Raw genomic sequence first — 15,534 nt, 5'->3', positions numbered from 1 at the left:
CTCTCAAAGGATGAAGGAAGTGTATTCTGATTCTTATTATCTAAATCCTCAGGGAATAGTGCAAGTAAAAGGCTTTCTTTCAAAGGGGATTTTCTGTCAATAAGCAAGGGAAATGGCTAAAGGAAGTTCTGGTAAGATGTTACTTACTGAGAGACACACTGTCAGGCCACAATGAGCAATGCAAAACATAATGATACAGACTTTGCGGATTTGTTTATAAGGTAAACTATGCTTATTAATGAGCTGAGAGCTGCTGTACTTACTAGTATTGGTTCTTTGTCTTTAGCTTTCTCCTAATTTTGTTATAAATTGGTTAATGTTTTTTAATGTAGTTCATCAAAAGTTGTAATTATTTTCCTTTGTTTGGACTAAGTCGCTCATTAAAAGAAGAGACCCACAGCAATGGCAGCATATGGCGCCTGAAATAAAATCCTTTCTTGCCACAAAAGGAGATGTTCATATTAGATTTTTTAGCTCCCTTTAGATTCTCCATCAGGGAGCCCTTTGCAATTTAATCATCACTAAAATCATTAAAAAGATCTGAAGATTAAATTATATTGGCATTTGCAAAATTATGTAATACATTTACATTACAATGAAGAAATTAAAATAATGCATTTTCGCTGTCTGGGGTGTATGAAATCTCCACATGGGAAATATAACTGGAGAAGTGGACAGACTCTTATTTTCTTTGCCTTTGGTGGCAGTTAATAGGCTAGCAGAGTTTCATATTTCATTGTGTGAACCTTTCTACACTATCTTCTTTTGATGGATGTCCCTGAAACGGAAACTCTCAGTGGAATTTTTGAATTATGAAATGAAAATGTATTTTTGAGAAGAGGTCAGGTAAAATTGAATGAAGATTTGTCATACTTTTTCTAAATTGTACTTAAAAGATTTGTGGGTAGCTTGGGAAGTATTTAAGCATGCATTATGGTAGCCAAAGAGCCATTTGGTGTTCCCATTAGCACACAGTAACTACTGTATACCCCCTCAGAATGTCTTAAAGGTGTGTGTCTTGATTCCAGGGCTGACGGATGAGGAGGTGAATTTGTCCATCCTGCGCTCTGGCAGCACAGAAGAAATCCTCCCTCTGAGCCCTGTGGGGCCCCCACATCCACTCCATGCAACTCAGCTGGCTCTTGCACCACACAGTGAGTGCGCACATCCTTTTCTCCCCTTTGATACCTGGTGCATATACATAATATTAATATGTATGTGCACATCCTCACCGAACAACAAAAGAGGCTAATTCAAAACTTAAAGCTTCAGGTTTGCTGTTCCCTCTTGTTTTTATTAATTTAAATCCACTAAACAGGATTATCGGTCGCTCACCAAATACCAGGAACTTTACAAGTGTTACCATACAACATTTGCCTTGATTGTGAATTCAGATACAGGGATATGACATTGCACTGCACAAGCTCATGAAGTCTCTTGCCATTCTGTTTTAAGGGGTTCCACACTGGTATGACCCCACACCGCAACCTGTATCTTTATTACCCCAGGAGGTTATGAGTGCTGTCCACTGATTTACCAATGCAGAATGAAGTCCGTGTAATGCTTAACCCATATGACAATGATTCCAGATGTATTCCACCCTCATTTATTACCACACTGTCCTTGACTCCCCTGGCATCTCATGTTTTGTAATGAAAGTGATGTTGATGGGATGGCCATGTAGTTAGGGAGACTCGCGGCTCTCTGTCCATAGTGGGGGGTTTTATATCAAAACGGCTATAAGGGAGCTGCATAATGAGGTGAGAGCGGGGATTCTTGTGTGGGGGGTCATGCTGAAAAGAGGGGGCTACCTTCCTTTGATGTCCTTGTTATGGGGACGGTGCACAGGGACCCGCATCCATCTCTGTCGAAGTAATGGATACTCTGATCTCTATTTCCACGCGGTAGAAGGACAGGAAGGCCTCCACTGAACCCAATAAATTTGAGAGGAGATTGGAAAAACGGGCGATGGATACCACAGTTCCACAGCTTAAGTGACCAAATAAAAAAAGGAAGATGGCAGAGTGGAAGTGGTAGAGGAAAAAGGAGAGACAGAGAAAGAATGAAAGGGCCTAACGGGGGGGGGAAAGAGCAAGTGAAGACCCCTGGTGATGCAGTGAGGCTTGTTCAGGGTCAACCACCTATCCCAAGGACTTACAGGCCTTTCAGAAGCACGGTATTCTGGGATAGGTGATAGTCTATCGCAGCTATAATGTTGATGAAGACCCAAATTTATGTGGTTACCATATGGATGCTGGAGAATGACTCAAAATTTTCGATAGGAAAGGTTACAGGTTCATCCCTCAATGCTGCAGCAACGATGAAATGTGCCCTTGAGTAAGGAGAATAAAACGGCATTCACCTTGAAGATATACCATATAGTCCATTGTGACAGCAGGTCTCTCATTTTATTTGCATGTCAAATCACACAAGTGGTAAGGCACAAGATCAATCTGGTTTACTTACTTAAGCCAGTAAACATGTACCACATAAGCCATTAGGTGAAATCAGACCTGTAATAGAATATCAGAGGCGTATTTTAGTGGCCTAGCTGCTAATAATTTCATATTCATTTGGGCCCCACCACAGTAAATAAAAACTAAAACTCACACTGTATTTCATTCAGACCTGTTTGTTGTTTAGTGACATTTTCAGTTGAATGCCTCTCTTATGTGGGGAATTTCCACTTTGACAGACAGTTGGCCTACCCAGATGACAGCTTGCACAATGACACACTTTCACATTATCTGTCACTCAGCAAGGCATTCAACTTCTAAATACACACACACACACACACACACACACACACACACACACACACACACACACACACACACACACACACACACACACACACTTACCTTTTTGTATGTTTTATTTGTTTTAAACGTTTGCATGCAATCACTGTATTAGGCCAAACCCCAAAATAAGTGGACGACAATGGTGTCCTTTCTGGAAGAGCAGGATAGAGAGTGCTTATTAGCTCTGTATACTTTACCCTTTATAGACTAGACATTTAGCGTCAAACAGATGGATAAATAGATTGAATGATTGTAACGTCACAAAGAGATGGATTGCATTGCATTAAAATAAAAAAATTCTAAAACTTCAATTTCTTCATCTTAAAGGAATGCATCAGTCGTTTTGTATTCACATACAGTACCTACATTAACTACAAATTGTGTATCATTGAGAAATAAATGTAGTTTAAATGATTTATACTTTAGAGCTTAAACTTCAACTTTACATTCAGCTCATGGGATTCATCCTCCTCTCCAGGTCCAGCAGGGTACAGATGGAGAGACTATGGTGCCCTCACTATCATTATGGTGGGCATCGCCTTTGGCTTTCATCAGCTTTACAAAGTAAGTTACAGCCTGTTTCCTCACTGACTTTGCTTTCACAGTTAATCTTTCTAAAATGTGTTGTACAAATTATCCTTTGCATCCTAAGATCTGTCAGTACTGCCTCTCCCTGATTTTACATTAAAATTGGTGGGCTTAGCAAGTACATCAGTTTATGATGAATTATGGTGCTAGAATAGAAGGCGCCTCTGCAGTATGTAACATCACTCTGGTCTTGTTATTAAAGCAACCCTGCTTTACGTCAAAGCATGATCTCATTTGAACCCCTTCATTTTAACTTACACCCCTCAGATATATTTTTTCCCTTTTAAAAAATATAGTTGCTAACACAGCACACAACCATTTTTGTGACGTCCTACCGTCTAAAAATAATCACCCTGGTTTTTATCGGGCTTAGCAGCCCTTGAACATGAGCTCATGAGGCCCCTTGTCCCCGGTGACATTAATCCCATAGTGGTTGTTAGTAGTAGTCTGAGTGGCATGTGGAAGCCATTACTCTCGTTTTAGAGGAGGACAGGAGCTCTAGCAGTAGTTCTCACCCTGGATGACAGGCCGTTCTCCTCTGTGTGTGCAAGAGAGAGAGAAAGGGAGCGTGTATCATGTACTTGCATATGCCTACCTGACCCTGTCGGACATACTGGCTTCTCTATGGATCCTGTTACGTCCTAATATTTCATCCTTCTTTACACAGCCTTTCACAAGGCTGCACATGCACATTCACGGTCTTCTGGCCCTTATTCCACTGTCCCTGTGGTCTTTGACTGACAAAAACACACTGCACCAGTCCACTGTTTCCTACGTGCAGCAGGGTTTGCCAGCCACTGGTCGTCTGGGAGGTGGGATTCCCTGGCGGGACGGCGCAGGTTGCTGTCATGTCACTGGAGCGTAGCGCCAGTCGCACCATATGTCCAGGCTTCTGCCCATACTTTATTTATGTTATGGCGCACCTTGTAAACACCACACTCCCAGCAACCCACTTATTAATTACCACGTGTTGACACTCATTTAATCTTTTTCTCTAAAAAGTGTTTATTACTGGCACTGGTGTGGCTGCTTGCCACCTGAGTTGGAGAGAAAACCTGGCTCAGGCAGCAGAGCGCTGCAAACTGGCTGTGAGGGATTAAGTGATCCTTATTCAGCGTTAAAAAAGAACAAACACCTTATGCAGTTCAATGTGGCCCTCCAGGGTCACACGGACATAAATTTTATTTGGTAAGCTCGGCTCCACGCACATACACTACGTAAAGGATTCAGTGAGACACTCACAAGCTGCTCATCTGGTTAACACTCACACTGGATAACAAACTCTGGCTGTCAGACATCCATATCATTTTGGTAGAGTTCTGTTTATTCAGTGGCAGAGAGATGATAAATAACATGCATTGTTTTTGGCTTTGTAAGACTATTTTCAGTGTTTACCGCCATGTTTTTCCCTGTAGGCCTGTCGTATTTTCACTGTCCCTTCCTGGGTTTCATTCATTTATTTTACCTGGAATATGTTTTTAGGGCATCATCTAACAAGTTACTTTCATTATAATTTAGTCTGATTTATTTTTTGTTTGTTTTAATAAATAGTAGAAAACTGTGATCATTTCTCAGAATCCAAAGTTGCATCTTGCTTTTATCTAAAGCCCAAAGATATTTCATTTACAATGGTATGAAATAGAGATGGCAGCAAATCTAGAACTAGCAACTATTTGAATGATTATGTTTGATAAATAACTGTAAAAACATTGTTTATTAAAAATGTGGTTTCATTTTGTAATCGACCTAATGGTTTTAACACTAGGTGTGTGCACGTGCCTCTATCACTTGCTTGGACACTGCCGCAGAAATGCATGCACCTGATCAGGCATTTTAAACAGTGAGCCACTAGTCCAATAAAATAATGCCTTTGACCGTCCACTGCCAAGTCTAGGTGGCCCTGTCTTTTTCTCATCTTCTGCCCGATCCAACCAGTGAGAAGTGTAATATTGTGTCATGCTTTTAATTGCAGAAATACATCTTTCCCCTCATTATGGGCAGCCGGGAGGACAAGAAGCATCTGCAGAGGATGGAGACCAACATTGCGGCAATGAGTGGCACGCTGACACAGACAGGTGAAGATTAATATCTTCATCACTTTCTCCCTCCTTAACATTTTCCCTCATTTATCTGTCGCCAAAATCGGGGGGCCCCGCACGTTTTTAACAAATGACGCCGCTGTCATTTCGCTTTAATTTGAAATTGCTTGTTTACTGTCAGACTCGAGCTCAATTAATTACGTTTCGCTGAAAAGCTCTTAACCTCAGAATATTAATGAGTAGTTGGGAAATGACAACTTACCCCCCCCACTCCCTCCCCCCGCCCATCCTCTCTCACTCCCCCCTTCCATCCGTCTCCCCCTGCGCCAACCTCACCCCCATCCAAACCTCCACCGCCATCATCATCATCCACCCTCTTCCCTGTAGGTTGGGAGAAAGTTCATTTTAATTTTGTGTGTGTGTGTGTGTGTGTGTGTGGCATGGCACTGTGTGGCGTCTGGGCTCAGCACTGGCCCTAGTGTGATTAAGTGCACGGTGACAGGTGCGGCTCCCATGTTGGACAGGTGAGGAATCTCAACCTGGCTGTCAGACATGGAGAGAGAGAAAAGCAGGGAGATGCTTTCCTAGCTCTTCGTCAGTATAATTAAAAATCCAGGGAGGCGTAAATGAGAGAGGCACTCTGAGAAAGTTTGGTCTCGTTAGCAGTGCTGTTGATCTGGAGTGTGTTTTCACCTGAAAGGTATTAATATTTGAGATAGGTAGCCTGGCAGAAATAAAGACACAGTAGAAACTACAGTTTAAAAAAACAACAACTAAAAAGTAATTTTAGTACACTCTAAATTAGTCCTTTTCAAGATACTCAAAGGCGATTCACACAACAAGTTAAATAAAAGAACCTAGAGGCATGAAGTAACAGGACATTAAATCAAAATTAAAAGCAGTTCTAAAAAGTTTTTAGCAACTTTTGGGGGAATTATAGAGCTTTGAGGGCATATTTATTACATAATTTAGCGTTTTAATGTTAATGTTTGAATTATGAAAACGTTAAATCAAAAATGTGTATTTCAATCAAATTTAATTTTCTTTTAAATTGAATTAAGTCACATTCAAGTGTATGTGAGCTGTGCGCGCCTGTATCAGATATCAAAGAAAGTAAAAACTTTCCCTCAGGAGTTTTTTATGCCGAAAGAGATTGTGAGAAAAACTGTATGAATAACCATCATGCAGGTGTATACAGGGTTTTGAGCTGCAGAGAGAAAAAGAAAAGCCAGACTGTTTCCACCACACTCTCTACAAATGTAATTTCCCCTTAGGCGATCAATAAAGTATGTTCTTCTTCTTCTTATGTATTCTTAACTTGAATCATAAGTATGGCCTTGTCAGTTTCTATACAAGTATCCTTTGTTTGAATTTCTCTTGTTCTCCAAATTAAAACAAATTAAGTACTTGAGTTTACAGCTCCTGTCACGAACCCACATACTGTAGATGAAAATATGGCTGTTATCATTTTATCCAGTCACACCCATGCTATTGTTTTCTGGCTGGCTAAAGTAGGTGGAGGGCAGCAATTTTGTGAGATTGCGTGCGAGGTGTGCCACCCTGAATCTGATTAACAAATATATGCTCTTTTATGGTCATTTTCTCCCAACTATGCAAACACATTTCCTCTGGCTATTCCACTACCCTTTCTTGATCTACTTATCACTTTCTGGCCATTTGCCAACTTACAAACCCTGTTTTGTTTGTCAGTATAGACAGGATTTCACAGTAAGAGTCGTCCTGTGCTTTGCAGCGAGTAGGTGAGCCTCCAGTTGAAAAAAAAAAGAACCCATCTCAATCAAAAATCTTTTCCTCAGCCATTGTGGGGAACTAATTTGCTATGACTGCAGTAGCCAAGCTGCTATTGTAGTTAATGACTGTTGTAGTTAACAGTTGGGGAGAGGGGTTGCAATTACACTGAGAGTTTTCTCCCTCTGCTTTCCCCTTTGTCTTCCTCTCCCTCCTGCTCCCTCTCTCCTCGCTGCACTGAGTAATAGCGACCGACTGCCTCGCCGCTGCCAATTGCTTGAACCCCCTTTTGTTAAAGTTCATGTATTTCTCTAGTGCCGGGCGCAATGAGGTGATGTATCCTTTTGAATGGTGACCACATTAGTCTCTCTCGCCAGCCCCAGCTCGAGAGTAGGGGCCTTGACTCCCATTATGATTTGCCTACAACTTCACACAGACAATTAATGAATGGATCTTGGAACTACTTCAGCGCACCCAGGCTGTAATGGAATTGTGCGGCTGTTTGGGCACTCTTTGTTGGTGGGAGCCATATTGGTGACCAGCTGGCCATTAAAGACAGAGACAGGCCTGGACATATGTAGTGTACATTATATCGAGGTATTTACTGAATAATTTACTGAATACACAATGTGCACCCTCCTCACAGCAGCTGCAAGCCTCACGCATCATCTTGTCTCAGATTCACACACACACACACACACACACACACACACACACACACACACACACACACACACACACACACACACACACACACACACACACACACACACACACACACACACACATTGCAGCTACAGCCTCCTTTTGATTCATGCCTGGCCAAAGTCATTGACTTCATTATTCTTGGCTTCATATCTGTGATAACTGGGGATATGAAGTTATGCATTTTTGTCAAGTGTCTGAACAGTACAAAGAAGTCAACTTTGTGGAGAGACATGAAATGAATTGGACTGTTTGGCTTAGGTGGCTGAAAAAGCGGTGCCACTGGTAATTCAGGAGGCACAGCATTATAGGCTGGCAGACTGGCACACACATCTGGATAAGCTGTTTTGTGGTGAGGTGGAATCGGAGACTAATAGGGCAGCTCTTGGTTTAGCGTGCACACCCTGTCATAGTAACACCTTTTTTAAGCAGGGATGGCCGCGGTATTTTAGTTTTATTACCGTCTTCAGAAAGGCTGGTCACACTATGGAGCACAAACAGAGTAACAAACTCTAATTGTTTGCGGTTTTTGGCCCCAACCAACGATCCTGCTCAAACTTGTGTTCCATAGCATTTTGCAAGCATGAAAAGATCAAACGTTTTAGCACCCCACCTATATTGATACAACTCCACCCATTTAAACACAGGTGTCACTGCAAGATATTAGCTTCTTTGAAAGATCAAATATTTTGTCTGTGTTGTTTTTTCAAAAGAAACACAGCCCCTGAGCCGGGCTCTGTCTTTTTTCCTGGCCTGGGTTAATTTGAGAGGAGGGTTCTTTACATCCCATCCAGCCGGCTGCAGCTCAGGCTTTTAACCATTGGCCTGACAACCTCAGCAGTGGACCGCCACAATATCTGTTGATGTTAATCCTATTAGGCTTGATTTAACACTTTACACGCCCATGATTTATATGAATGTTTATTGGTTTTCTGTAATATAATCAGCTCAGGGAAACTTAATGCATTGTTTGGTAATACACGCGTGACTGGAAGCAGGGGGCAACAAACTGTGCCCAGTGTTATTTGAAATCATACACCCTCGTCCAACACCAACACTTGAACTAATTCAATCTTCAAAGTCAATGGAAAAAGAACAATATTTATTAGGATTATGGGGGACATTTTGTCTGGCAGCCTCCTCCCAAATGAGAGCCTTGTTTTTTCCTTTGTTGATCGTTTGAGGATTTAAGATGCATTAGAAGGCCGTGTCTGGGTGGATAATGGAAGGTTAGAGACTGTTATTTGATTTAAGTTCAGGCACTAGAGATTAATATCTCCATCCTATGTGCCCCTCCACCTTCTTCCCACCCCCTACCCTCAGCACCTCGGACCAAAAAGCCGCGACTAAAGTTACCGGGTATTAGCTTTGATTACAATTCTTAGAGGACAGCTTTGATCAGTGACACAAGTTGAGTTCCGTCAGTTCTGTCAAATTGTTCAGTTCTGTGGCACCACAATGACACAATCTAACTTGCCTTTAAGTTCACTAAATTTGCCATCTGTTTTTCTGCTTGTTTCCACAGTCAACCAGCTGCAGCAGACCCTGGTCTCTGTCCAGGAGCTCCTGATCCAGCAGCAGCAGAGGATCCAGGAGCTCTCTCAGGAACTGGCTGCAGCCGAGGTACAGTAGCTACCATCTCATCAGCAACTCAGCAGCGCCCTTCACTTACCCTCACAGTTTGCAATTTCTTGGAATATCAGTGATTTCAGTTAGACCTCTGAGATTCTACCTATTTATCATTCAGACTTTCTTTTTGTTTTAAATCACCTTATCCTTCTCCATTGTTCATACTGGAATTCAGTTACAGCAGCACATTTGTTGCATTTGGAGGTGCCCCTAAATGTTAATATAGTGTGTCAAGACACACCTGTTTGTTTGAAACCACCAGGACCATCTAACTTAATTATTTCAGAAACAACATTTTTGTGTTATTATATCTTGATGGCAAACTAACAACAACAACAACATGAAACAACTTTACAAAGCTGGCAGGAAGTGTATCTTTACTGTAGTTTGAACATGAAAGTTACGGACTGCACCTTCAAGGTCTGTTATGTATGATTAATGTTTTTGAGGAAAGCTAGACAGGCAGTAACTTTGAAATTGCAGAAGAGCTCCGTAAATGTAAAGTTGCAGGTTGAAATCTCCAGATTGATGAGGAGAGAGAAAAGGTTTCTCTGTGGCCTCTGTGTACTAAAACCTCTTGCGCAGCCCCGAGTCATAACTACCTAAGACAGACAGCCTTATTATACTGTATATCATCAGAACACAAGCTGCAAAAAAGTATGGTGCATCTCATCATGGCACCATAATCTTTAACCATATTGCCTCCTCGCCTTGATTTTTATAGACAGTGTTCATAATCTACTCAGAATTGTAAGTGTTTAGGTGAATCGGAGTGAATGACTGGTCTAAAAACTTATATGCAGGGATGAAATGTTGCTTGCTTTTTATAACACCGCTCATAAATCGCTTTATGATCTCTGGGCTCTAAAAAAGTGCCTTGGATGGGACAATCTTAGACAATGTTTTATGTCCACAGCTTGTTGAGCACATGATGTTTCACTGTAGCATCTGGATATTGCAGGAAAACATATGCGAACACATCTGCTTCGGCACAAACGAGGAAGAAAATATGAATCTCTTCACTGGACGAGGTTCAGCAAAAACTGACTACTCATAGCTCATTTTGTGCTGTTTCAAGTTCTAAGCCACACGGTCTCTCTGAGCAGTGTCGAAAGCAGCGGCGGCCCAAATCAGCATATGTGAGCGATGATCTGATTTGGCCAATGCTGGTCTGAAATCTGAAAACTATCTAAGGCTTTCTGTCAGGCAGGCTGTAGGCCCCCTTCAAACGATGACTTCCCTCCGGCATGAAGGAACCTCCCTCCCCGCATTTGTCATCTCCAAATCACAGATTTGATTAAAAAAAATGTGTCTACTTCATTTGCTATGAGTGCCTTGTAGGGCAGCGGTAGTGTATAAAAAGTATAATTCACATCAAAACACCCATTAAACAAATCATAAACTCTGCTTTATAGCTATAGCGTTGATCTTAAATTTTCCCTGCGAGTCGGCAAAAGGCCCTCTGTTGTCTCAGGCCACGGGGGAAATTGGGAAATTGTTTTCAGGTCCGGGATGTTTGATGAAAAACACATGTTGGAGCTGGCGAGCCACTTATCATTCACCGTTTGCGGCTTTCGGGGTTTGCCTCACCACTCCGCTCAAAGTGCGCCAGGCTTAGCAATTATACCTCTCAACGCGGAAATGTGCCTTTAACCCGAAACACATGGACACTTCTGTTTCCTCAGCTGCTAAGTAAACATTTCTAGTAGTTTGGAAACCGCTCAATTGCGGAGTGCGTTTACTGTCCCTAAACTGGAGACGTCATTATAGAAGGGAGTTTAGACAGACTGACTCTCGTCCACACGCACATACAGAGCACGCACTGATGCTGCACATTTCCAGAGACAGTTCCTCTCTTTTTCACTATTCTCCGTTATCATGACTCTCTCAGAGACATGCTGCTCTATTCTACCCTTGGTGTAAAGGATGTATTTGCCTGAGGATGATTCAGCCCTGATGTTAAGCAGCCTAGTCGATTTCTGCTCCATTATCATTACAAATCTGCCTGTTAACTGTGTTTTCCCTGCTGTCTCAACTCACTGATCGTTCTCTTTATTTGTGGATACTACATAGAAGATTAGAAACCGCCTTCTTGCTTGCGCGAGACGAACTGCCAGTGGGAAAGTGCATAAATAGAGTGAAATCAATTGCACTGTACCAGTGTTTCCACTCAAAAACACTCCTCTGGGGACTTCCTTTTAACTAATTCCATCATAAATATACATGCGTTACACTAAAACACACTGTCTGCCGGCGGAGTAACTGTGAATTAATTTGCCTTCAGACACTCTTAAACAAGCCTTGTTAAAGATCTTATCTTGTTGCTAATGGTCCACAGGCATTTATCTTCATTTAGCCAGATGTGTTGCCGTCCTTGGGTGCTACTACAGTTGATAGTTTTTATTTTTTTCTTAGCTTGTAATATTATTTTTTACTTAATTTATTTTTTCACTTGGTTAACCAGCAGAAAGAGGCCAACCCCTATTACACCCAGGCCCCCACCCAAGACATATTAGTTACAAGGCTTTTAAACAAGTTAAAGGAAATCTTTACTATGCACAGTATGTACATAGAAACACATCGAGTGGTGGTTGATGACGTAAGAGGTGGCACTCCCCAAGTTTGAGTTGTTATTTTGGTTTTGCTTGGTTGGTTCATTTGTTTGTTGTTTATTTGTTCATGCATGATGCTTTTTGCGATGTGCAGTGCCAAGCGGAGAATTATGTTCTCGACTGTGTTGGCCACACAGAGCCCTTAGAGCCCTGCACCTGTACACCAGGAAGTATGATAGAAGTCAAACACCAGATGAAAGAGCAGAAAGATGTGCACTCATAATTCTTTAAATCTATGATTCAGTTTTGCACATATTGCCTTCTTCAGGGTAAAATTGTAAAATCTAGTCTTAAGGACAGGTGGGTCAAATAAATGATATAATGGCATAAACATTGAATAATAAATAGTTTATAAAGAGGTCATACATGTATGAAGCCAAGAAAGGCCTCTTAACATATACATATGTCCACATCATAGGAACCAGCAGCAGCAGAAGTTGAACATTTAAATCTACAACAAAAAATACAAAATGCAATATTTAAGGTTAATGAAAAAGGTTTTTGGTTGTAATAGCATTTAGATAAGATTATAAAAAAATGCTAAATATTGACGTCAAGCAAAAAAAACTAGAATCTTTGTTATTACTGGTAAAATAATAGTAGGAATAATAATCGTCTCATTCTGCATAGCAAGTCAAACAAGAACTGCCATATAGCCACAGACCTAGTAAGTATTTTCTTGATGACGGTGCTTTTGTAATCAAAGCCGCAAAATCATTGCAGAAGTTAAATATTTTGATCAGCCGTTTGCTAAAGCATCACATTGTACACACGCATGCGGTCTATTGGATATGTGTCAGCACTTCAGGTGGGGCTTTTAAAGTCAGCGGTGTTTCTTTCAATCTCTCCAGTCACTGATACCCCTCCACTCAAGCAGCCAGTGCACTTAACACAAGATTCTTACACAATGTGTGTGTATACACACTCACATAATGTATCTCAAAGCTGAAATCCAGTCCTGGCCCAACATTTAATTAGGTTTCTTCAGACTTAATAAGACATATGTCAGTGGTAGTGTTGTGTGACACGTCTTGATGTGAGATATTATATGCCTACATTACGTAGCTGGCTGTTAACTATTCTACTCTCAAGCCTTTGTTTCTTCTGTTAAGTGATATAAGTATATAGAAATAATTTTCAGTTATTTGGAGCAATTTGCATATTTCTTAAGCTGATTCTATGCCTTGGAAGTCTTTTAGCTCAGCCCATAGAGCAATTAATTTTTTCCGATGTAAAATGAGAGAGAAGCAGAATCCAGCCTTATTATACGGGTGCCTTGGGGAGGCGAAGGATTAAGATGGTTCTAATGAGGTGACGGCTGTAATAAGAGTGTCTTCAGCAGGCCTCCTATGCCCCACCTCTAAAACAGGGCTCCTTATCAACGAGGTTTAGGAGTCGATAAGAGCCACAAAAAAAGCCTTTTTTTTTGTCTTCTTGTTACTTCTCCTCCTCTGCCTCCCTTCTTCACTGTAAATGAGTCTGATCCTTTTCAGATGTGATTCAATTAATTTCTCTTAGATTTAATTACAAGCGAAAGAGTCCAAGTTATCCCTCTCCCCTCCATAGGGGGTCCACGCTTCCTAACAAGCTTCCTCTGGTGAGTCAGGAGAGTCTTAATTACAGTTTTTACTTTTCTTTTATCCCACTTTTTCCCGTGTCTCCTCCCTCTGGTCTCATCTGTCTATCCCCTTGTTCTCGCACATGTTTGTGCTTTTTATCCAGGAATGGATTGCGGATGCGGAGCAATTATCTACATCACCGGTTCCTAACCTTTTTGGGTTGAGACTCATGACACCCCTTCACAGGTTGCATTTGTCTATGAGCAGTTCAGGCAATGATTGTTTCATTTGGAGTATTTTGAGCGCCCTGAGGAGGTACAACAGGAAAAATGCAATGCTTTATTTAGTAGAAATGTTTTTTTTCTTTCCTTTTGTTAATAAGGGACCCCCTCGAAAATGAGATGATACATCTCAAGGGGCTTATCCTACAACACATTTGAACACAATAATCTCACAAACTCTCAGATTAATCTAGACCACCATGTTGGGCTTTTAATGTATGCCCTATTTGAGTTGCTATTAGATTTTCTTTTTTTTTTGCATTGAACCAATAGTCTAAAAGGCTATACAGCAGTTGTAGTCCAGTGTTATCATTGTATTTGACTGTTGCCATGTTTTGTTTATGTTGGCCAAAGGCCTGTCCGTCCGTCTGTCCCATTCTTGTGAATGCAATATCTCAGAAACCCCTGAAGGGAATTTAAAAAAACATCCTTTTGGTTTCAAGGATGAACTGATTAGATTTTGATGGCAAAGGTCAAGGTTAGTGTGATGTCACAAAACACGTTTTTGGCCATAAATCAACTTTTCAACAGTCAGACAATAGTCTGGACAGACATGGATGTAAACTGCAACTTGACTGGTTGGCGAAGGCATACAACCGCAAGGTGGTAATTCTAGTTTTTTTTCCTCTAGGCAGTCCCTCCAGAAAAACGTGATTATGCGATCGCATAATTCAATGCATAATCAGCCAAAGTCCGCATATTTATGCGGGGGCTGCATTTTTTCAAATACGCTGCACTTTCGCCGCATAAATTGCAGATTTCCGCGCAAAATATGCATTGCTTGCATGATTTCATAATCCCCGCATTTTCGTTGCAAAAAAGTCACATATATCTATCTACCTGTTGCCATGGGAATGTTATGAAGTGACGTAATTACGCGATGTGAACATCATCGAAAAGCAGGGTGTTGGGCACTCCTTCCAGAAAAAGAGTTTTTTTTGTGATTGTTGCGGGCAAAAATCCTTGATTATGAGTCAAGTTTTCTTAAAAAATGCAATGGAATATGCGGGATATTTTTGCAATTTTATGAAATTGCGGGGACTTGCAAAAACTGATTTTGATGATGTTCACGTCGCGTAAATACGTCACTTCATAACGTTCCCATGGCAACGGGAAAATGGCTGCTCTTGTGTGAAGTAAATGCAACATTTTTCAACTTTCTGCTAAGATACGTATATGTGACTTTTTTGCAACGAAAATGCGGGGACTATGAAATAATGCAAGGCCCGCATATTTTGCGCAGAAATCGGCAATTTATGCGTGCAACATAATCAAGGATTTTTGCCCGCAACAATCACAAAAAAACTCCTCTTTCTGGAAGGACTGTCTAGGCCTTTATTAGAACTTGTAATTTTGTAGCTCTATTTATCAAAGGTCAGCCTATCCCTAAATCGTGTTGCAGGGACAGATTTTCAGCAGCAATTTGCCATTCAAATATTTGCCATTATACCCTGTAACCAGTGTTATCACACACACATGCCTTTGATAAAAGACAAAAAGAACAAAACAAACTGCTAAACTATGGTCTACCTTCATGAATGTGGCCATTGTTTAAGATAAAGTAATTATCC

At 41.1% G+C, this 15,534-nt stretch overlaps 1 protein-coding gene across 2 annotated transcripts in view; it reads left to right on the top strand.

Moving 5' to 3' along the window:
- Nucleotides 1-15,534, top strand: part of pex14 (peroxisomal biogenesis factor 14) — a 52,830-nt gene that overhangs the window by 27,025 nt on the left and 10,271 nt on the right. For both annotated transcript variants that reach the window (XM_039801311.1, XM_039801312.1), the window contains exons 4-7: nt 1,029-1,154; nt 3,280-3,365; nt 5,362-5,464; nt 9,408-9,505. In XM_039801311.1, the coding sequence (XP_039657245.1) occupies nt 1,029-1,154; nt 3,280-3,365; nt 5,362-5,464; nt 9,408-9,505 (413 nt within the window). The remainder of the gene's footprint in view (nt 1-1,028; nt 1,155-3,279; nt 3,366-5,361; nt 5,465-9,407; nt 9,506-15,534) is intronic.

The sequence above is a fragment of the Perca fluviatilis genome, chromosome 5 (assembly GCF_010015445.1).
Source record: "Perca fluviatilis chromosome 5, GENO_Pfluv_1.0, whole genome shotgun sequence".
Lineage (NCBI taxonomy): Eukaryota > Metazoa > Chordata > Actinopteri > Perciformes > Percidae > Perca > Perca fluviatilis.
This window is presented reverse-complemented; position numbering and strand designations above follow the sequence as displayed.